Raw genomic sequence first — 22995 nt, 5'->3', positions numbered from 1 at the left:
AGAACGTTGCGTCGCCATTACGCAGAGCTGCCATTAAATCGAAAAGTTCCTAAAAATGCGGCGTCTGCTAGATCGCTAAGAGTGTTTTGTTAATAGAAAAAACGTAATTTAATCTAATCTGCTGGAAGATTTAGACTACTGTTTGTAAAATGGGCGTGTTGAGCTTATCCTTTGATATTTATGCGATAGCAACCTGTTCCGGTTAAAATGATATTCATTTTATAAATATCAGTCATGTCATTGACGATGCATAACCTATGTGTGATGTTTCTAACGTAAAGTATATACCTAATTGTCGTCTAAAGATTGAAAATACATTTGATTAAATGATGAGAGATGCGTACCAAGGGCCTGCTATTGTTGCTTATCTGCATAGCAGGAAGCAGCATTATCTTCATCGCTTTCAGCAATCAACGACCTTCCATTCAAACTCTAGTTACAGAGACACACAAGCAATTACGAAACTTCCAAGTAAATATTACCGTAATATTCTCTGTTGATTGATTGTTATTATAGAGTATTAATAATATAATGATTATATACTGTTAATTTCTCCATATTTTGTAATCTTTCCAGGAAAATTTGAAAGACGTTGAAGAAAAGCGCTTGGTGACAGATTCCAAGTATCTTGCGATGCTTGGGCTCGATGGGCAAACAAGCACAACGCCTTTTAGTCTTAAATCTCAAAACGTGACCGTTGTCTCTCTTATTAGGCCTGGAAACGAACAACACATTTACGGCTTTGTGAGAAATGTCAGTCACTTTTTGCCAAATAACAGTATTGTCGTATATAGCGTCGGATTGAACGACGATTCTCTGCAAAGTATTAGGACGGCTTGCAACTCTACGAAATGTAATGTGATTCATTTTGATATAAGTCTATTTCCGGCCCATGTTGAAGACGATAGGCTACATGTTTATAGACCTCTAGTTATTCAGGTAACTAAATATTTGTAAATAAATATATATGCGTATAAAGTACGTGTATAAAGTAAGGTGAAGCAAAGAATTGTGCTACTCGGTTTCTTTTCGTATGTTGCAGACAGCTTTAAACACATTAGGAAATATACTGTATATGGATTCTAATATGCGTTTGAATTCTTCAGACATTTCAAAGTATCTTTCACCAAAATCTGGGATCTTAAGTTGGCCTACAAGGCATGCGATTAGCTCTTTAACGCACCCAAAGATGTATGAATATTTTCACGTCTCTGCAGAAAGTTTCTTCTTTCTTCCTTTAATAAGAGCATCGCACTTAGTAATTAGAAACGTTAAAGAAATTAGAGAGAAAGTAATGTTGCCGTGGGTTCAGTGTGCACTGACAAGAGATTGTATTTGTCCTATCGGTATATATGCTGAGAACAATATTTTTTTCTACGTATTAAGACGTTGCGTTAAGACACGGCGGTGATTGTAGTACGTAAGTAATTCGAACTTATCATTGTAGGAGCTCAATCAGCAGGTTGCCGATTTAATAAGAAACCACAGTATCGGTATTCCGGTTGTCACGCGTATGACGCTTCTGCACTGAATATCGTACTCGGACTGCACTTTAATTTCGATGATACGTATTACGTACATCAAGGGCGAGAAACGTACTTTAATAGGGTACAACCAGAGGAGATTACGGAAGAGTATGTTACGATCACACGACAGAATAACGCGACAGAGTCGAACTTGCGGAATATCATATCAACTGAACGCTAATTTCCCTGATATCACGATTAATATTAAAACATGAATCAAGCGATAGATCGATTAAGCACAAGTTAATATAAGGATACATAGATAAGTTAAAGGATAAATAAAGAACTTTAGCGAACAAACTATACTGTATATGTCTGTAGTCATTACCCTGGAAAAATAATTCAGTCTGTGCACTTTGTTTGTAATTATCTGTGAATTATTTTTGGAAGTAAGCGAACATTGTAAATGAACATTAACTAATATGAAAAATGTTTGTTTCTCTAATATTTGTTTGAAATATAAATTCAAATATTCAAGTTGTCTTACGCAGGAGGCAACTGAAATGAAATATGTATAGGATATGGTTAAGATGAAGCGTATGCTTATCTCGTTGGTCGATCAGCGGAATAAGCAATCGGATGAGTTATCGAACGTGAATGTAAAGTGGGATCGCGAGTCGCTTAACGGATGGTGTTAACGATCGAAGGTGGCGCGCACCTGCGTCAAATTCGAAATCGGATTCGCGCGGTATCACGCGCGAACGTACTCGTGTAGAAATTTCTCGGTAAATTTCAAGTTGAAGCACAGTGCCGGCAATACGTCGCTAACAGGGATTCGTTGTTGTTTGTATAAACGAAAAGTGCAACATCGCGTGAAAGATGGACGAATATGCGTACACGAGTCGTATCGGGACTGCGTATGATTAGTCGAAAGACACGACCGGAAGCCAACGATATGTGACGAGTGGTTAAATTTCGATATACTGTTGTCTGTTATATAATAATCTTGATCGCGTATTGCCTGACGCCAGAATTAAGGACGCTTGACGATGTTCGGCAACGACGTTGACAGCTGGTATGATTGTAAGAGAGATGATATTAACGAGATGCATAAACGATGCGTAAACGACGCTGAGGCCAGAAACGGTGTATGTCTGATCAGTTCTAGTCGTTGGAAAAATGTTGCGTCCGATGATAGTGAGAGAAGAACTGGAACCTCTCGAAGCAATGGAACGATTCGCTGTGGTACGATTCCTACGAGTTCTAGATCCGGTACGGAAGTTCGATTCATTAATCCGGCAATTTACGCGGAGACGTTGAACGGCGAGGATGTAGAGCACGAGGTGGAAATTGAAGCGAAGCTCGGTTCTAGAGACGACGAACGTTTCGTGAGAAATTGCGGTGATTCCGCCGGAATCAGCGACATGATGTCCACACTGTCCATCAATAACGACCTGGCTGCTTCGTTTATGGATCACGCTGGTGACCAATGTTCAGCCGAAGAAACGTATCGTTGTTATTCCTTAAATTCACCGACTGCATGCGCATCCTTACGATCCGGTATTGTTCGTTCCAAATCCGTCACCTCGTGTAAGCATTCGAATCGAATCGAGAGACGTTGTAAAATTGCCGATAGAGCGGACGATAGCTACGATCTTTGTTCTACTAGGGATATCGAGTGGAAAACGCAGAGGTATCTCGTGTAGTGTCGTAAACGTAGTTACCTTGTACGAATTGTTACTTATTATTATAATCTATATCTATACTGTATATTTAATGGCGGTAGAAAAGTGATTAAATTGAAGAGCGACGAAATACGATTTCTCATCAAGTAGGTATACGTTTAATGGACAGCGAATCGTGCAAGTTTCTACCTCGTCGATATCCGGTGTTAGAATAACGGGGAACAGGCGGAACGAATCGGACGTTGGCAAGAAGATCACTTACAGCGAGTGGATGCGAAGGAAGGAAGAAATAGCGCGACGGAAAAAGGAGGAGAAAGACGAGGCTGAACGGCAGAGGCAAATGGAGGAGGATAGGCTAGCCCGTGAAAAGGTGGAAAGAGAATGCCGCGAGAGGGAGAATTTCGTCAAATGGTCCGAGATGAAAAAGAAGGAAGAGGAGAGGAAGAAGGCTGTAATAGAGAAGGAACTAGAATTGCAGAAGCAATTGAAAGAAGTGGAGGATAAAGCGGCTGTAGCGAAGACTTTGTATCTTCGTCAATGGGCTCGTAAAAAGAAAGAAGAGGAGAGAGGTAAATAAAGCATCGGGCTTTTCCTTCGTCTCGTTGATGATTTGTGCATTTACGATGTTTGTGTAGCATGCCAGAAGAAAGAGGAAATGAAGCGAAAAAAGCACGAAGAAGAAAGGAAAAAGAGATTAGAGGAGAGCACGAAAGCCTACGAAAACTGGCGAAAGATGGCGAAGAACAAACCGAGACCTGCCACGCAAGGGCTTCTGCGTCAGTTGCTTCATTTTGTCTTATACATGGAAAGAAATGCTTTCAAATGGTAGAAATGTAATAATAATGATACGACATTTTTCACCTATCGTCAGCTCATCAAAAAGCCAAGCCAGCGTACGTGAATCCTACGCCGTGGCAGCGAATCGTCGACGATACCGAGGACGTCGAGCAGGACGCATCGAATGTCGGCAGAAAAATGCAAGGTCAGCCGAGGATGAGCAGTAAGAGAAGCGCTGTATCTCGTCAGTGATGAAATCGTCGATCGATTGGAACTCGTTGGAACTCGGGAAAGCTACACGTGGTTCGCAGTTCGAAGTTTGAAGTTTGAAGAACGATCGCATAGTTTCATTCTTACGACTCGAAGCGAGATAGAATTAGAAAGAAGCGACGGACGAAACCGAATATCATTGAGTACGAATTAATTTTGGATCGCAGACTGTCGCCTGTGCGGTACGGACAGCAGTTGTTTTAGAAAAGACATATCGTACGATTAGATTAGAACGATTCTACACGCACCGACCTATAGTAGATATCCCGATAGATAACTTCGTTTCATAGCAGATATTCTTCGCTTTTTTTACAATCTTCGACGTTCGTCCCCTATGATCAATGGATATTAACATGTATCTCGTGTTAATCGCGAACAGCGTTTATCGGTCAATATTTAGAGATGCGTCAAGTAAGTAAGTAAGATGTAACCGAAAGTTCGTAGATAGTAAGGATGAGAAAGAGAAAGAAGAAGGAGAAGTTGCGCGAAGGTAATTGAAAGAAACGTATAGGGAGAGAACTGAATAATCTTGTTATTTGTATTATTAATACTAAATAATAGCGTACTGTATATTACATGACGTAGAATCGTTACAATTCGTAGAATCGTAACTTGTTCACGGGGACAGGTGAGTGCTTTCTACTTCGTTCGTTACGTATTTCGAGAAAAAGAATTTCAGAGACCAGTGAAAAACGACAATTCGAATACATACAGAAGAGGACGTCGACGTATGTATGACGGATGTCATGCATTTTAGCCAAGTATCTAAAGGTGTAAGCGAACGATTACACGGTACGCGGCATCAGCATCGTCCGATCGATCTACTTGACGAAACTTTCCTCTTCTTCTCGAAGTCTCTCTATATCCGATTTGTTCATGAAATAGTAGGAGGGTTGCCGTGATTTCTGGAAATTCGAGGCAACAATCATTTCCATTGAATCGTCGATCGGAATCGTCGATCGGTTAGTTAGAACGAAGGTAGAGAGATTTCTTACTAAATCTTTGACTATGCGTTTTGCACCCGCTTTTATAAGAACGTTGCTTAATTCCTCGACAGATGGTAAACCCATTGCATAATGTAAGGCGGTTCTCTCCAACTAAAAATAGGCCGTTAAACGTACCAACGTATCGGATAATGGATCTGATTTGGTATTTTTACTTTAAGAATAAAATTAACCCTGTCCTTCTGTTTCGAAATTAACATACTTACATTGTCACCTATACGTAGAGTTTCTGGATACATTCTGGCAATGTAGCGAACCGTTTCTTCGTTCTCGCGAAGCACAGCGATGTGCAGAGCGGATCTGCCCATCGAATTCTTTCCCATTGCCAATAACTTTCCTCCTCCGTTGTTCTTGCCTAACAATTCTTTTACTCTCGCTACGTTGCCTGTTCTGATCTCGTGGTGCACCTGTTCACGTTGCGTCTGTAAAAGTGTCTCCTTAGCGCGTGTTATTCTCGATCGTTAGATCCTTGGAAAATGCACTATATATAATATAAGATTATCCGTTTTCTTTTACCACGTAATTTGGAATGGATTGTAAAAATTGTACGGTTGCCTCTCTTCTTCGTTGTGCGGCGATCTCTACGATGTTTATTCCTTCGTCTTCCACGTCTAAAATATGGTCGTAGCCTTCTAACAGTAGTTCTACTAATTTCTCAGTTTCACCTGAACAAACGTTAGAACGAGCTTGATGAAAGTGTCGCGTGGTAAAAGTGATCCCTATTCGAAATTTGTCCGCAATTGGAAGTACGTGTTACCTCTTGCTGTCAAATAAGCTACGTATCGATCGATCTCGTCCATATTTTCTCTAATATTTGCCAATTCAGCCACGTCTCTGGCTGTTCTATACAATTCGTCTCTGAAACCAACGTTAACTTGGCTCTCTTGAAGCAAATGGAACAAGCCATCCTTTGGGTAAGATCGAATCGCGGCGAAGTGAATAACGCTTTGACCATGTTCGTCCTGAAGAAACACGATTTTCCATAAAAATCATTATGTTAGTTCGAATCCCTTCTGAAATTCTATAGTTTAATGACGATCGACGCACTCTGTTTGGATTGCTAAAGGCTGACTCCGGCACGTCGGAATCTGGACTTTGTGGATAACCAGCATCCTCGTCCCCATTTTCATTTTCGATATTCTCTATGTTTTCTTCGGCACGATCAGGTATGATCAATACGTTCGGCTCCTAACATATCGTACAGCTATCTATACTTGGTGTATGAAAATTATTCGTACGCGCATGTATCTAGAGTTATTATTTACCTGTTGTTGCGCGCTGTTTTTCCTCTTATTGGCAAAGTTATATAAATACGTAGCCAGATATGTAACTGGATCGTTTGGACGGGTATTGGCAACTTCTGTCAAACCTCTGATCAATGGATCGCCGAGTGCTATAAACATATTAACTTGGTGATTACGTTGTATTTCGATATTTTCGTGTCGAGATTTTCGTGCGTTCGTTCGTCTAACGTCAACTTACACGATGCCAAGTAGCGACCCTCTTCTTCTCGAAATATCGCTATATCAACCGGCTTGTCGTCTGAAAAGCGAATAATACTTTTATTTTCATCAACTAGAAGATACAAAAGGCAAAAACATATTGCACCTATTTATTCGCTTTATAAAGCGTAATAAATTATTATTCGAATGGAATCTCTGGCTTTTCTTTTTACATCGATTTAATTAATTTACATCGATCGAGGCGCAATACGTTCCAAATGCTTTACTCGTTTTTTTCTTATTTATCTTATCTGTCTTGTTTGAAAATAAGAAAGAAGCGAAATTTTCACAAAAGATAGGTGCATCGGTGAACATTGAGTGCACAGCTGTTGGTTGCACTTTGGAAAACGCGTTGCGCACAACAAACAAATCTAGCACGATACAACGATCTCGGTATGCGGAAGCAGGTATACACACGAATTTTATGATAGGAGTTACATCGATCGAAGCGATAGAAGCGATAGAATCGATAGAAGCGATAGAAGCGATAGAAGCGATAGAATCGATAGAAGCGATAGAAGCGATAGAAGCGATAGAAGCGATTAGAAGCGAAAGAGGATTTTCGTTTACGTATAATCGTTCGCGTACAGTAGCCACTTGTAAAAACGTACGGTTCGTCGGTTCAAGTTGGAAAGACACGTGCTACGCCATTTCTGTTTCGTGTGAACATCGAACAGCTCGTGCATGACACATATTATTCAATTTATATAGAATCTCTGTGTAACCGATTTTAGCCCGTTTTTAGCTACGTACACACACTTTACGTGTAGGTACACAAGCATGGTGTCGTGCGACAACATGTCAAAGCGTCTTAACAATTGCCCATGTACCAATAACGTTCATTTTACTAACCTAACGAACAAAATCCAGCGTCCCTCCGACCAGCTAATCTTTCATTTTCGTTTAATTAATTCGGTGCACGAGAAATAGAATAACGTTCGCACACGTCTTTCCAACGTCCCAACCCGTCTCTTTACTTTTCTCTCCTCTCGCTTTCGACTTTCCTCCACTCTCCACTTTCGACTTTAGTTTGCTTATGGACGGTCAATCGACGTATTGCCTCGATATACGGGATTTCCACGTATAAGCGGTTATAATTCGGTTATCAAGAAGGAAGAAGAAAGAAAAAGGAAGAAAGAAAAAAAGAAAAAGAAAAGGGGAATGAAATTGATAGTATAGGTGCGTTGAATAACATGGACGACGAAAGACAGAGTCTTTCGTTGATCGCTTTAGCGTCCCCTCTTTAGCGACGACGATTAATTCTGGAAACGTTTAGCACTGTTCCGTTTGCGGAAAATTCCCGCGATCAGAGTTGCAATCTTCAACGAATTGTTTATCGACAGTTCCTTCTCCAACGCCAGAATATTGAGAACAGCTCTGGAGAAATCTTGAAGGGTCTGCAGCTCGGTAATGCTCAACGATTGCTGGTTACCGATTCGAACCATATCCCGTTTCGCTGTTTCTTGTATACTTAATCCACGAACTACACACAGATGCTTCAAATGATCAAATTCCTTCGACAATTCCGGGAACCTGATTATCGCGTTAAACCTGAGAGTATTGCCAACGGCGTACGGTCGTGCGCCGAGGAAGCCCAGCTTCTTGTCTCTCTTGAATTTCATTCTCTCGTCGAGCATCGTCATCACCTTCGCCAGTCTTACGTAGCCACGACCGATCAAACCCGGTCTGTTCTCGCTGGTGCGACAAATAACCCTCAGGTGATCCTGAACGTTCACCCAGGCAGCTAGGTCACCGGCGGAGGCGACGTAAACTCCTCGGCCGTAAGGCCAATGCTTCCCATGAAGACGTTTGTCATCGTGAACTTCAAGATCCGTAATAGGCAACAGCAAACCGGCTGCGGCCAGTTGGGCCCTGATCGGGCTCGGTTGATCTAGAATTTCGCTGAGGGTAAAGTAAGTTCCGGGCTCGTCCTCGCTGCTACCCTCCGCCATCATTGCCGAGATCTCTTGGCTCATCAATTCGCTGGTGATCTCTCGTTCCACCTCTTCCAGCTGGTTCACCGTAAGCGTCAAGGGAAGCGTGTAATCTTCCAGATTTCTGCAACACTCTATTACAGCGGCTTGAACGTATTTGGCCGGAGGATCGAGATCGTACGCCTCGATCGCCGAAACTATCACTTCGTCCAACGTGTCGGCATTCTCTTCGCTGTCGTCGTTCTCGTTGTAAAAGAATCTCGGCGGAGGGTGGTCGGGAAGATCACCGCTGGCAGTCACGCAATGTATGTCCCTGATCAAAGGGTCGAAAAATTCTGCGAACACGATGTAACTTTCGTAGTCCGGCGCTACCACCCACACAGACTCGTGCTCGTCCACGTTGCTGACCACCGAATAAGCGCTGCTCGCCTTGCTGTTGCAAGCCGAGTTACCGTATTTTTTTAAAGCGGGCCAGATCACATCAAAGAGATTGTGGTCCATGCGTGTCACACGGTGCTTGATACGATCGAATACGGGCCGTTTCAGGCAACGGCCGATCAGCGTGCCGGAGTTCCCAGCAGATTTTGGCGTCGTACCGTGTCTTACGCCGATCAGAAGACGGAAACATCTCTCCAAGGTAGCCAGGGTCTCTGGTTCGGTTATGTCTCGACGCGCGGAATACGTGTCGCCTCCGGGAACTGTTCCCCTCGAACGTGCACATCAGCGCGAGGACGGTCCGACGGTGGAAGAAGCGGAAGAAGCGGAAGAAGCGAAAACGTGAACAACCGTGGATAGATTAATCAATTATCATCGGTCAAGAATGATTATTTACGTTGTTTTGGTTGTTGAACGTTTCAGCAAATTCTACCGCATTATCCGATTTTAATCCATTCTTTCGATTAAACATTTTTCTAATTAATTTTTCGAACATCCTCTGGTTACGGGTCAAATACCTTTCGATTACTGTATAAGAAAGATTATGCAAAATTGCGACGACGATCTTGATAGACAATGGGAAAACTAACGCGTGCGAAAAGACAACGTGACGACGAGGATCGATAACTACAAGTTGGTCCATGTTCGGCAACTAAAATAGTTCAGACGTTATAGTTTCTATGTTTCGAGAGTAAAAATGCGAATCGCTGTAAACGATCGTGGCACGGAGTACAGTTCGTTAGTGAACGATGGTGCTCGTAAGTGCGTTGTTCGAATAAAATACCTTTGTCCACCAACATCTCGTCGGCGAGCTTCTCGTTAACTCCGAAATCGCGGAGAAGCGATTTATGGGAAAATTCCGATTGGTTCTGTTTGTAGTAGTCCGCCTTTTGACCCAACTGCACCAATCAGAAAATTAGCAATACATACATCGATGCGGTTTTTTAATCAATTTATCCAACTCCACGCTCGTGTCCGATATTGATCTCGTTTCGTTTAATTAATCCTATGAAAGACGCTGGCTTATCGATAGAATGTACTCACATTGTCTTGAACTAAAGGATTGGCACCCAAGTGAAGCAGAAGGTTGTAGTAATGGCCGTTGTCCGCTATGGTGGCTGCATAGTGCAAAGGAGTCCGGCCATCGAGATCGACCGCATGCGCGGTTTCTGGAAACCTGCCCGCCAGATATCTAAAGGAAAGATAAAAGACGATCGTTTCGCTTCCATGCTTTTCGTTTCATCAATTGTCCATTAAATCTCCATATTAATTTACCTGATAACGGTGGTGTTTCCAAATACAACAGCAACGTGAAGAGGTGTCGCACCGTGCGGCGATGACCCGTCTCTCGCAACCGCAAATTTGCGCCGATCTAAGGCGCTCTGCAGATCTCTCAGGTTTCCTTCTTGCGCTGCCATGTGTACAGCATGAATTTTCCCCTGAAACGAACGATCGTTAAAAATCGGTAATCCCTCTCGAGAGCTACGAATTAGTCGTTGAAAACATCTGGTTACCTAATTGATCCGGATAAGTTAACGACTATACGAGTAACGATACGAGTAACTGTAATAGCGCGCAAGGTGCACAGGGGTTGGCGCAACATCGACAAAACATAGAGCTGCGTTAAAATAATAATAAAAAAAGAAGCCGTAAAATTAAACCGTTTCGCTATCGCCGTTTAAGGAAAAAGTCCCCTGTTCGCAGCCCGAGTTTCAAATTTTCAACGTGCTAGGTATTACGATAATATACGCTTTTACATTTTACATTTTACGTATGTATAACACTAGAAAGACAACGATAGATTGGTAGAATGTCCGAACGGCTTTCGAGCGGTGGTAACGAGAAGGTGGAAAGTAGACGCAAAAGAATCCGAAACGTTTAATATCGATCGTTCGTTCTGCAAGCATCGAGTGTCATCTACTACATAGATTTCCACATTACCACATATATAGAGCACCATAGGTATAGGAAAGGTATGTGTACGTATATGAAAGGTGTGAATCGATCGATCGAATCACGCGGATCGATACAACTCGATTATTTTATGTGAAACAACAAACGGAGAAAAAGTGGCCAATAACGAAAGATGGCCAATAGCCCGAGAAACGACCGCGTTCTTCCTTTATGCCTGTACCTTTTTCTAACATCTTGGTTTATCGTTATATTTTTTCAATGTTCCGCCAACATCTGTTTTATCTTCAAATTGCTTTCGCGCGTTTAGCGTCACTTGTGCCACTGTTATAGCTATCGTTGCGCCGCGTCGCCGTGAAAAGCTCTAAATTAAACTGCCACAGGACGACGCGTCACCGATCAACGAGTCGACAGGCAAACCAATCAGGACGAATTTCTCATAATTTACGTTTTCGACGAAACTCTTTTCGCAAACCTCCGTTTGCGTCGAGAGACGCGACACGAGGGAAAAAAAACGAGTGCTTTTGTACGCAATACCATGTAAGAAGGGACACGATCGATGAATGCCTGCAGCTCAGGATTGCCCGAATGTCGGCCGACCAGTCTTCTGCCTTCGCCACTTAACACTAACGCGGCCAATTGCTCCATGTTGCCGGTCTCCAGCAGCTTCTCGATTTCCGGGTCCGCCGTCATGCTGCCCTCGTTCACTTCTGCTTCCGGAAGCTCCTCGTGTTCGCCGACGATTACCTGCTAATCATTTGCAGGTGCAAAACCATGCGCACCAACGACTCGTGCCGATCGATACGCGACAATATTAATCGTACCTCGCAATCTAGATGCGGTAAATCGATCGTTCTCCATTACGAGCTTTGCTCGTACGTACGCTGTTTGCGCGAAACACGATCCACTATCGAATAAGTCGTTTCTTTGTGTTTAGCGTTGGCTCATTTTGCTAATTGGATGCTATAGAACGAGTAGAACGAATAGAACAGTATCTGTTCCGAATGGGTTTTTCACCGATTAATTGCCAACGAGATAGCCGATTTAAAGGGTAACTTTAGGGATTGACGATTAGACACGATATGGACACGATTGGCCGAGAATTACATTTTAGGGATAGTTTTCGACGAATTGAACGTTTAATGTTTAGATATTCGTAAATGGAAATAGCGTTAACGCGTATATTTGTTGTTTCAGATTCGTGAGAAATGGGCAAGTAACTATAAGTAATAAAAATGAAAAAGAAAAGAAAAGAAAAGAAATCAAGAGGATCTTCACACTGAGAATTTGTATTTGTTATTACTTGTTGTTTCTATAAAATGATGACTTGATTCTTCCATATCGTCATACTTTAATACGATCGCGAGAAACGCAACGATGAAACATCAAAATTATTGAAAAGAACGTGGCATGCAATGGCGTTAGTTGCATTATCTTTGGCATCTCGACTAAAATTAATGAAAAAGAAAATATACATTTCAATGCGTTTGTCTGGGTCTGTAGTGCGTAAAAGTCATAACAGAAGTTCCTTGCTTAGTTATTTATTTATTGGCATATATTTGTGCGTGACAAAGAGAAAATATACTGTTATAATATCGATCATTCTTTACTTTCGATATACATGATAGCCTAATTACATCCTGTCACTTGCAACCGCAACCGTAAATCGCTCGTTATACCTATAAGCTATCTAACTATACACGAAAGAATAATCGAAACCTATCGTACGATCTACCAACGTCTTCTGCCTTTCGACCGTATATTTATATTTCTCTATCTCTATCGATACTAAGATCGCGTTATAACGTTACTTATTTTATACTTTTTTTTATATCTCTCGCTCAACGATACAAGTCTTATCATAAACAATAAGTTTATACTTTTGTGCTAGGGAATTCCTGAAAATTCGATTCGTTTAAGAGTTAGGATGACTGTACCTGGTCTTCGTCGTTCCTTGGATCATCGACACCAGAGTCGCCTGTACTCGGCTCGTTTCTTTCCTCTTCCTCCGCTTTCTTTCCCTTCTCCTGCTCGACGGTCTCTTCCATTTTCGGGGCTTCTTCCGTGTCTGCAGGCTCTTCTTCCTCTTTCTCTTCCTCTTCCTCTTTCTCTTCTTCTTCTTCTTCTTCTTTCCTCTCTTCCTCACCTTCTATTCCCTCTGGCTTCAGCCCTTCCGCAGCTTCGTTTTCCGCAACTTCGTTTTCCGCATTGGAATTTTCCTCGGTTTCTGGGACCGCTGTACCTGTTACCACGTCATCGTCCGAGGACCTTTCTTCAGTGTCTTCGACATTTACTCCCTCGTGTTCTTCGTTATTTTCCGTGGTTTCTGGTTCTTTGGATTCTTCTGCATGTTCCGCGTTCTCACGTTCTGCCTCCACTTCCTCTGTATTTTCCGTATCTCCCGTATTCTCAGCAGGTTCTGCGCTTTCTCTGTTAGCCGCATCTTCCGCATCTTCTCCACCTTCTGCATTTTTAACGTTCTCTGTATCCTCTGCAACTTCATGATTTTCTGCGTCTTCTGCGTTTCCCTGTTGCTCCTTCTCGTCATCCTCCTCCACATTCTTTATCTGTTTCATAAAACGATTAATTTATCTGATTCTTCAAGTCTCGAAATAGAAACTCTAGAAGATTATTTTTCGATTTTTGCCGCTAATAAATAGGATCGTGTTACGGAGAATCGTAGAGTTCAGATTTTTACTTAAAAAAAGACGTCGTTTCGAAATAATTGCCTCGATTCTAAAGTGTTTTAGAATTTTACAATTTATCGTAATCAGACTGCAGACATTTACGCAAATTCGTATTTCCTATAAATAGGATTAAATGGAACCTAGGCGGAATCTTGTTTCGGCCATTGGATAGCTATATTGCGACAAGTGCCGTACTTTGCATATATCGCGTGTTTTTTGCCTGTTCTGTGCATTTTGTCACATATGCATAAAAATTAAATTTCCCATAAATGCATAAAAATTCGCAGTCTAATTATAATAAAAGTATCGTTGTGAGCGATTACTTGGTCCATAGATCTACTCAAGCTTTTCGTCGTCGATTCCGCGCTACCAAATGCGCTATCGATATCCGCGCTGCTGGCTTTCTTCATTCCTTTCGATATAGCTTGCTCCGCTTCTAGAATCCTCCAGTCCCAGTGTTTGGGATACGATGATCCGGCAACTCGAGGTGCTTCCGGTATCACAGTTAACAGCGATTGGTCAATATCCGATGGCCGATTTTTGTAAAACGCCGGTGCCTTTTGTTTCTGATTAAAAAATTTCAAGAGTAAATTTAACTTTGCTTTATCTCGAGGGAATAGCGAAAGAAATATCATTTTTCGCTAATTTCTCTAATCTCCGAGTTTCGTTTTCTACACCATCTGGAACAATCGTTTATTTACGAATTATTCGAAAGTTGATTCCAGCTACTCACGTGATCTAATTTGCTTTCATCGGCTCCATATTCCGTTATCAAATTATACAACGTTCCATCGTCTTTTGCCGCAGCCGCATAATGTAACGGCGTCTTGCCATCGTTATCCTGCGCCTCCACAATGAAAGGACATTTTCCAAGAATTTCCCTCGCGATTTCCGTGTGACCCAAACCAGCAGCCTGTCGATCGCCAAACTTTGCGATAAAGAAAGAGGATAAAGAGTACAATTGGAAAGCGTATATATACCTTGTGCAAGGCGTTCAAGCCGTTGCCATCTTTGGCGCAAAGAACGATGGGCGACGAGGCCTCGACCGTGCCCCTCAGCCCCTCTAAATCGTTATTCACCGTAGCTGCGTGAATATCTTTCGTTGTACTCTATAAAACGATTATTTACAATTACATCAAAGTTATAATACATCGCGTTGCATATTACGTACGTAACAACCTTATTATAGACGTTAAAGAATTTGAACGTTGATACGAACCATTATGAATGGTACGGCTTCTAAGAATCTTTTCACTCGCAGATTGTTGCTCGTCTCCATACGTAATTTGTTCCCATGGCCTTCCCACAGAACCCGTTGTAGTTTCCCTATATCTCGATTGTGGATCCATATTCTTATATTGGAAGGTTTGAAGTCCAGAACTAGAGGAAGACATTAACTGTGTCAGCTAGAGAAATTGTTTGACGAGTTCAATGGAAAAATGACCTGAGTGTATCGTATCGTCTTGTTTCTTTAATTTCACTTTTTTATTTTATCGACAACATGGTTCTCGCGAGTTTGAAATATTCGTTAAAGCAATCGTATGTATTAAATACCATGCGCGCGTGTGCCTGTATACATGGCAGGAAGCTTACGAAAAACATACATGATAAAAATTATAATGACGCGACCTTTTCTCTCCGAGATATAACTGCTTCATTAAGGATTTACAAGCGACAAGATTTCCAACTATACATCGCGTGTCGAGGAAATGTGATAAATGTTTCAGATACTCGGGGGAATCCTCTTACCAGCAGATATCGATTTTCTGTCAACAATGTTCACTACTTTTTCCCTATAAAAACTTGAGAGAATTAAATTTCTCTTCGCGTTATTTTGAAAATATAGCGAGTTAAGAGCAGGTATTTACGGTTTTTAATAAATATCATTTAGACGAGTCCCTGCAACGTTCCAATTCAACGTGCATTGTTACGACACACGTTCAATATTATCAATGAGTCATCGATTTTTACATAACTTTAACAAGACAGTGACGCAGAGGAAATTAAACGAGATATCTTGCGCATGCCTTCGACGAAGAATTACGTCGTACATTCGATAATCGTGTTTGTCCGTCTCTTGTGCCGTAAACACTTGATCAGCTGACGCAATAAATTGATAATCGTGATCTTTGTTAGGTGAAATCGGCGATTCTTTCTGTAAGCCAGAATATATACAAATAATAAAATATGGATCGATCTGTGAGTTTGAAAGAGTCTGTCTCTTAAGTTTGAGGTAAATGACTAAACATATGTACGTATAAAAAAAAACTCTCGAATGGAAAATGTGAGATACAATTGTATTTTATTAAAATTATAATAATATGTCCGTCGAGTGTCTCCTCCTTTCGAGAATAGCGTTTTACTTTGACGTAGATCGCATGTTCCGACGGATTGATCAATTTTTGAAAAGCCAACCGAGTGCACGGGCCCTGTCACTCGCTCGTACGTTTGCATCCACCTATACATATATTTTACGTATCCTTTGCTTTCTTGGTAAATAGATCGATCGATGTTGACAGAGATGCCATTGTACGTATTGCATGCTAACGCTAACGATAAATTATCGCGTGAAATGGGTAAGTAGTAGGCAAATACAACGATTCCAATTATATTTAATCTCGCGTTCGGTTTCGATAATTCACCGTACAACATTATTAGAGTATCGGTTGATTTTGAAAATCAATGATGTTTCATTACATTCGATTCGATTCATTATTCGAATCTGCGATACTTTGAAGCAAGTTCGAGCCGTTTATAAATTTATTCCAATAAAATTGAACGTAATCGTTGTCGTCACTGATTTAACGCGCCTATTCACCTTCGGCTTCGTTCAACTAGGTATTATTCACATTTTCTTCGAACAGTTTAGCACGCGGCTTCGTATATGCAATACGGCTGGTGCAAGAACGTTATACGAGTTTTTCAGGAAACGGACTCGTTTGCCGATTCTCGAAAGAAATATGTCATTTTCACTACATTCGCTACGTTTCGCTATACCTACAACTTTGATCCTACTCACTCGTAAACATTGGTCGGAATATACTATAGCCGACTTATACTTTCCATTACCCAATAATCTCGTCGTGCGATCGAGAAGGGCTAGAAAGGGAAGAGAAGGGCTAAAGAAGCTATCTTTAGATCGTTGTAACGTCAATAGGATTTCCGCCGCAGTCGTAGTTTTTGAGGATTCTTAAATAATTCGTTGGTCAATCGACCAGACCAATCGTGTCGTCCTATCGATCGAAGCGGTTTTCCTTGCCGTACAGACTTAAGTTCTATCGATTCTTCCGGGTCGTTATCGAGAATATTCCATGGACTATAGCGTATAAGCGAATGTGTAACTGTGCGAAAGTGGGGAACGAGCCAAGTGCACGACGCATCCCCTCGTCTATTCTTCCAGTTGTTCTTAATCGATTTAAACGTACAACGGGCCATTAATCGTACGTTTGACGAAATTGAGTTGTCGCAATTAATATAAATGTTCGCGACCACCTTTGTTTCTTCTGGACCTGAGAAATTTCCGTGTAATATATTTTGCCAATTAAACGATTGCAGGCTTCTGCACGTACCGATAGAGACACGATTGAAAACCGAAGAATCCGAGATAATCCGTCGTCTAATCTTCGTGAAAGATGTAACATCTAAAACAACTATAGGTAATTGGAAATGACTCACGTTCCTTGCCAGAGTTGGTCTTGCGACGAGACATGTTCTCCGTTTCCGGTAGCTCGACCTCCGAACTATGTTCCAAATAGTACGAAGCGGGATTACCCTTTTTGTCGATAATGCTCGCGTCACAGTCGTTTTCTATGAGAACATCCCAAATTGCCTCGGGATTCTTGCAAGCAGCACAGTAGTGCAACGCGGTTCTTCCTTCCTAAGAGTAAGAGATACAACGTTTTAATCGCAATCTGAATTATTTACAAAACGCAAAAATCATCAACGCATTTACGGTAGATTGAAAATATTGTCCGAGTATATTGAGTCTCGTATCGTTCGATAGAAGCTTCTCACGACGGCAACGAAGATTTATTGCTGCTTGGCAAATTGGCAGAATTACCAGCGATCGATCGATTATCACGATTCGTTAAAACGTCGATCGGACCTATCGAACGGTTCTCATAAACGTTCGCCGTTCTCAAAATAACTCGAGCGAGCAATAGGTTTCGGGAACGAAAAGCGCGATCGCCGTTAGAGAATGAATATTTCAGACGCTTAAACAACGAATACACGTGTAAACGGCGAATATAAAGGTCTAATGGAGATTAAGGGCAGGAAAAGTTTGAGAAGCTGACATTTGCCATGTTGTAGGCGCTGCGTGCGCCTGGACACCGAGTCCATGATGACTGCGGGGAAGAACAGGTGGTTTACGCTTTGTTATTAGCCGCGTCACGCGATGCGAAAAAGACGAGCGTCGCGTCGCGTCGTTGCGAAAAACGACTTTTCCATTACTGTTCGCCGGTTGGGTATCTTGGAACAAGCACAAACACGACTGACTAAATTTTTCGCTTTACGATTAGTCACCGGTAGCGAAGTGGAAAAGTCATGAACGTTTGTAAGAATTTTCAACTCGTTGATTGCTACGATGGCCATCGGTGATCCGAATTTACTAAATTTATATATATATATATATATTAAATTTTTTAAAATTATTAAAATAATTGCACGTTGCACGATGCGATAAAGACACTTAAAAATGTTGGAAGTATAGGTATCGAAAGTGAATGTAAAATTACGCTAGGTTTGGACATCGACGACCTAGTTCGATCCAACTTTAGATCAAAGTTTTACGTGAATTTCAGATTGTCATTTAGGAGCCAATCTTACTTTATCTTTACGCAATTCTTCTTTCGTCTTTTATCGAGAATAAAAACGAAGCGAAACAAACTACTACTACGTTATATCATCTTTGATTTATTCATTATTATTCGTCTCTGACCTTTTATACACACGTATATTCGTAAGCAGCACCTGTTTCGCCTTTGCGTCGAAATTACTTTTTCTCCTGATCTAACCTGATCTAGATGGGTTGAGAAAAGATGAAAGGTACTTTCAAGTAAGTTTAAGTGGCAGACTATTACAAGTTGGATCACGACCACGGATGTTCTGTACGAGATAGAGATGCGGTAAGTTCACTTTGAATCGACGAAAAACAAGAAAACAAATATAAAAAGAACGATACTTGAAAACTTGATACAAAGTAATACTAAAAAAAAAAAAAAGAAAAAGAAAAAGATAACAAAGAAGAAGATAGTTGAGAATAAAAAGATCGTATGATAAAGATTACTTTATCTTTCTGCTGAACGGCGATGGGAAAATTGTGCGCAAGCCACTCGACGATATCTCGATGATCGTGGTAGACTGCCTTGTGAAGCAAAGGAGTGCCAGCTGGATCTTTCGCAATCGCCAGCTTTTTTTTAGGTTCTTCCGATACGAGCTTTTGCGTTTCCGTCAGAGAACCACGTGAAACCGCGTCGTGCACGCAAGAGATTTTTGTCTGAAAGGTACAGATATTTATCATTTTTTCCGCGTGTAAAGTTCGTTACGAATAAATACCAATAGCTTACCAAATAATTTGGGAGTCCTTTTAGGAAGACTCTGGTTCTCAGGTCTGGAGAGTATTCACCCAACAAACGTGCTCCGCGTCCTTCTAGAACGACATGTTCCAGCTTCTCAAGTTCTCCTCGTAGCAGCCAAGATTTCAACGTCGTCGAGTTCATCTATACCGCGAGAATTAAACACGATCGATTACGATACCAGCGATTCCAGCCAAAATTCGATTTAACGAAAGTTGCCATATTATTAAGTTACGGAGAAAAGCGTTGGAAAAAATATTTTGCGCGGAAAGTTGTAAGTTAATTCGAGCTAATACGCGGCCACGAATAAATCCTTGAGACACTCGTTTATTGATTCTCCATCAAGCTTATCCGATCGAAACGGTCCGCATTCTGCACCGTCCAAGCTGTTTATCGAATCGCAGATTATTCGAATGAAATAAATTTGTTTCACGATGTTGCTTGCAACTTTAAAATAAACGAAGCAGTCGCGCCGAAAGGAACAACAAATTATTTTCTCTGTAAACTCCAAACTCTTCTCCAAATTATCTTATTTCCAAAAGTACCACAAATAAATAACGGACACCGCAAATTGACGGTCGAAGAATTTGAAGATTGTATTCTGTAACTTTGAGTATGACAGCCTAGGACGTGAAATCCGAAAAGAGAATCAACTTGGAGAAAAGATGAAAAACAAAGTAAGAAGATAATGGATAAAAATAAAAATAGGAAAAAGGGGACGAAAAATGAAAGAACGAAAAGTATACGCGATTGTGTGTTTACTGTAATTAATAGAATTAGTCGAGAAGAGCTTTTATCGAGACATCGGAATTTAGTTTTTCCTGGTAGGATTACTAGCGGTGAGTCCCCTGGTTCGTTGGTCGCGTGTGAAGCCAAACGTAATATAGCAAAAGTATAGCCAAACGCAAATACAGAGTGTGAAATAATTTCGACGTTATCGCTGTGAATTGCGTTTTCAATTTCATTTGTTTCGCGAAGAAGATATTCGCATGGGAAGAAAAAGATGGACGAATTCTCTTATTTCCTGCTATTTAGTTGAACGGGACACACGTGGACGACTGATTTGTTTAGCAAGTATTCTATCTTCATTTGAAATACACAGAAGCGAATTTGCGAAACAGTTGACAATGTTTACGACGATAAGACACAGAGTGGATAAAGAAAGCGAAGATAAGATTCACGGCAAATTCAATTGCAGTTTTTTATATTATCGGTGTATGTACGAGCATTGTTTGATCATACCGTACTGATTACTCCTGTAGGAATACTTGTCGAAACTGGCTGATACGATAATTATACGTAAATTGCATGCGTTTTATTACACGATGACGAGATAATTCATTAATTTGCGACCGGAAAATGTATTCTAGCGATCTAAAGATCAGAATAAAACTTATATACGTGGCATATGCCTGTGCCTATAGCTAATATAGGTAGAATCAAAGTCAACGTTAATTTTGCCAAAAATATTTACATTCTTTTAGATCAAACCTTTTAAACCAATTATACGTACCGTTACGCGTAAATCGTGCTTTCTAGCACAAAAGATCGTCTGTTTAAAGAAAAATAAAAGAGACGAGAAGAAATATACGGAAAGAAGAAGAAGAAGAAATCAATAAGTACATGGTGCATAGATTGTAATAAAAACGCAAACGTAAGTGAACAAGCATGTGTATCGTGCATATATAAGCGATTTTATATAATGTTCTCGCCGATCGTTCATCGTTCATCGTTCGATCGTCCTCGATGAATTACCTGATTGACTTGGCGTCACGAGATTCTCGTCGTATCCAAGTCATAGTTCGCGGCACGAACCAATGGAAATGAACGGCGGGAGATGAGTTGGAGAAGAGAACGTGTGCGATACGAGGAAGAGTCTCGCAACGAATGAAGTCGATGCAGGGCGTCGCGACGCGCGCCACCTATGAACACGTTACCATAGGATTCGCCGGGTTATCGAGACCGGACATTTCAAGTATACGGAAAAGAACCACCAGGAAATGAAACGCAATGCCGAATATAACAAAGTTTCGTAAAATTGTAACGTTTTTTCGTATAATGCTTGGATATAACCACGTATACAGATAGGATTTCGACTTTAGAGAAACGAAGAAGAAACGTGTATTTTCGATCGCCGTACGTCTTTCGCACGTTTAATTTCTTAATTAAAAATTGATACCAATCTTTCGGAAGTCGCCGCACGATCTAAGCATAAAAGTAGAACGTAGGTATTTCCTTCGGCGAAGTAAGCGGAATTTTCACAGTATGCGCGAAGCAAGATAATCGTTAAATTACTCAAGCCTAGGAGAATTACTTAATTTATTATTAGAGACGCGACTTGGGAAACTTTAAACGGAGTTGCTTCGAGTTTTTGGAATTTGTAATTTTGGAATTCTTGCTTTGCCTATTTCGTCTTTTTTCCTTCTTTTTTTTTTCTTTTTTTTTTTTTTTTTTCTCATACTTGACCTTATTTTACCTATCGATGTTGAATATTCTTTGGCACATTTCTCTTTTCTCATGGATTAGCAAATAATCCAGTATGACGTAGCTGATGATTAACGAGATACGGTACGAGAGATACGAATCACAGTAGCAAGGAAAGCATTAGGGAACCTTGAGCGCCCGTCACCGTCGCTCCGACTAAAAAAGTTGCCCAAGGCCAACATGAAATTGTTCGGTGATTCCCTTCGAAACGAACCGTTTCGAGTCATCAAAGACTCGTAAGTTAGAAGATACTGTTAATCGTCTAAATTGCAAGAACTATCGCGCAACGTGAAATTCACCAGCGAAAGTGTTTTGTCGTTGGGCGGAACGTAAGAAATTTATACGCGCCAATACGGAGGAGGAAAAGTCTTTTCGTGGAAATGACGTTTTCACGGCACGAACGCAAGTGATAGATATTACGTATCGTGATTAATTTTTCGTTTTTGTGGTAGTTGGTTCTTAATTCCGTCGGTCTACCCGTTCCAATCAATCGTCACCGATGTTATTGTTTTTTCCGGCCTTGTTGCGACAACGGCTCGTTTTTGACCGAATCGGTAACAAGCCGAATTGGTAACAAACAAAAGCAGCGTTCATACCGTTCCGTACGTTCAGCGAAAACGTACGATTCCGTCAGAAACTTGGCCGACGATCCATTGATTTTATCATTTTCGAACCTAACTCGTTTCTCGATTCAAAGTTTCCTCTCCTTTTACGTCGCATAGCAGGAATGCTCGCTGTACCTTAATTATAGACTTGACTTAAAAAGAGTTTCTATTCTTCCTCTTTTCTATACTTTTTGGCCGATTCTTATTTCGATATCAACGATATTCTCCTCCGTATTTGCCTTTAGTTTCGATAAATTCGAACGCGAAATTCGAACGCGTGCTCTATCGCAATATGAAACGAAGAGAGGTATTGTCAGGTAAACGAGTTGTTTCGTATCTAATAACCTTCTTTGCGTTTTCTTCGTAAATATTTATCGTACAGGTTTATCGAATCGTTTCGGTAAGAAAAATCCTTCGAACGACACAAGTATTCTTTATTCGTCGCTAACGTTCAGTCGTGGAACGGACTCGAACTCGACGATTATCGACTTTTACGTTTCACGTTCAAGACAGTTTGACCGATTGTTTCGTTCATTCGCTAGTCGTTTACCTCGTTTACTTATTTAGTTTGCACCTCGACCATCGGGATCGATACTCTGGAGCAACGACACACCGATCGCGTGAATCTTGGGTCGGTCGTATGTATCATCGTTGCATCG

At 41.1% G+C, this 22995-nt stretch overlaps 4 protein-coding genes across 8 annotated transcripts in view; 3 read left to right on the top strand and 1 right to left on the bottom strand.

The window, feature by feature from the left end:
- The window catches only part of LOC132911115 (DNA-directed RNA polymerases I, II, and III subunit RPABC4), a 142729-nt gene that overhangs the window by 18857 nt on the left and 100877 nt on the right, over positions 1-22995 (top strand). The window lies entirely within an intron of this gene.
- On the top strand, positions 8-1827 carry LOC132911221 (uncharacterized). The gene is made up of 4 exons (XM_060967689.1): positions 8-471; positions 577-939; positions 1043-1346; positions 1448-1827. The coding sequence occupies exons 1-4, from the start codon at positions 337-339 to the stop codon at positions 1705-1707; spliced, it is 1062 nt and encodes a 353-aa protein (XP_060823672.1). The 5' UTR covers positions 8-336; the 3' UTR covers positions 1708-1827.
- LOC132911222 (protein split ends-like) lies at positions 2194-4369 on the top strand. The gene is made up of 4 exons (XM_060967690.1): positions 2194-3159; positions 3302-3720; positions 3787-3927; positions 4023-4369. The coding sequence occupies exons 1-4, from the start codon at positions 2516-2518 to the stop codon at positions 4178-4180; spliced, it is 1362 nt and encodes a 453-aa protein (XP_060823673.1). The 5' UTR covers positions 2194-2515; the 3' UTR covers positions 4181-4369.
- Positions 4705-21254, bottom strand: LOC132911056 (uncharacterized). 5 transcript variants are annotated; one of them, XM_060967397.1, is made up of 21 exons: positions 21003-21251; positions 19239-19391; positions 18959-19168; positions 17347-17548; positions 14891-15051; positions 14652-14780; positions 14405-14584; positions 13995-14237; positions 12922-13551; positions 11522-11734; positions 10349-10512; positions 10118-10265; positions 9858-9972; positions 6685-6744; positions 6468-6595; positions 6250-6390; positions 5960-6164; positions 5719-5867; positions 5409-5624; positions 5194-5295; positions 4705-5103 (listed from the first exon to the last, which is right to left on the bottom strand). In XM_060967397.1, the coding sequence occupies exons 2-21, from the start codon at positions 19389-19391 to the stop codon at positions 5020-5022; spliced, it is 3633 nt and encodes a 1210-aa protein (XP_060823380.1). In that variant the 5' UTR covers positions 21003-21251; the 3' UTR covers positions 4705-5019. The 5 variants fall into 5 exon arrangements, with proteins under 5 accessions (XP_060823380.1, XP_060823381.1, XP_060823379.1 ...); XM_060967394.1 differs by lacking the exons at positions 4705-5103; positions 5194-5295; positions 5409-5624; ... (3 more) ...; positions 6468-6595; positions 6685-6744 and adding an exon at positions 7841-9336 and having other exon boundaries at positions 21003-21253; XM_060967395.1 differs by lacking the exons at positions 4705-5103; positions 5194-5295; positions 5409-5624; ... (3 more) ...; positions 6468-6595; positions 6685-6744 and adding an exon at positions 7841-9336 and having other exon boundaries at positions 11522-11731; positions 21003-21253.

This window comes from Bombus pascuorum, chromosome 10 (assembly GCF_905332965.1).
Source record: "Bombus pascuorum chromosome 10, iyBomPasc1.1, whole genome shotgun sequence".
Classification (NCBI taxonomy): domain Eukaryota; kingdom Metazoa; phylum Arthropoda; class Insecta; order Hymenoptera; family Apidae; genus Bombus; species Bombus pascuorum.
Note: the sequence above shows the minus strand (reverse complement) of the source record. Positions and strands in the feature narration are given on the sequence as shown.

What these genes read in the sequence shown, in the direction of transcription:
- LOC132911221 (XM_060967689.1), top strand. Translation starts at nt 337, where the DNA reads ATGCGTACCAAGGGCCTGCTATTGTTGCTTATCTGCATAGCAGGAAGC. An exon ending in AGCAATTACGAAACTTCCAA is followed by an intron (nt 472 to 576) that starts GTAAATATTACC and finishes TAATCTTTCCAG; the next exon opens with GAAAATTTGAAAGACGTTGA. An exon ending in AGATTGTATTTGTCCTATCG is followed by an intron (nt 1,347 to 1,447) that starts GTATATATGCTG and finishes TTATCATTGTAG; the next exon opens with GAGCTCAATCAGCAGGTTGC.
- LOC132911222 (XM_060967690.1), top strand. Translation starts at nt 2,516, where the DNA reads ATGTTCGGCAACGACGTTGACAGCTGGTATGATTGTAAGAGAGATGAT. An exon ending in AAAGAAAGAAGAGGAGAGAG is followed by an intron (nt 3,721 to 3,786) that starts GTAAATAAAGCA and finishes ATGTTTGTGTAG; the next exon opens with CATGCCAGAAGAAAGAGGAA. An exon ending in TGCCACGCAAGGGCTTCTGC is followed by an intron (nt 3,928 to 4,022) that starts GTCAGTTGCTTC and finishes ACCTATCGTCAG; the next exon opens with CTCATCAAAAAGCCAAGCCA.
- LOC132911056 (XM_060967394.1), bottom strand. Translation starts at nt 19,391, where the DNA reads ATGAACTCGACGACGTTGAAATCTTGGCTGCTACGAGGAGAACTTGAG. An exon ending in GACCAACTCTGGCAAGGAAC is followed by an intron (nt 15,052 to 17,346) that starts GTGAGTCATTTC and finishes GTCTTCCTCTAG; the next exon opens with TTCTGGACTTCAAACCTTCC. An exon ending in GCTTGAACGCCTTGCACAAG is followed by an intron (nt 14,585 to 14,651) that starts GTATATATACGC and finishes GGCGATCGACAG; the next exon opens with GCTGCTGGTTTGGGTCACAC.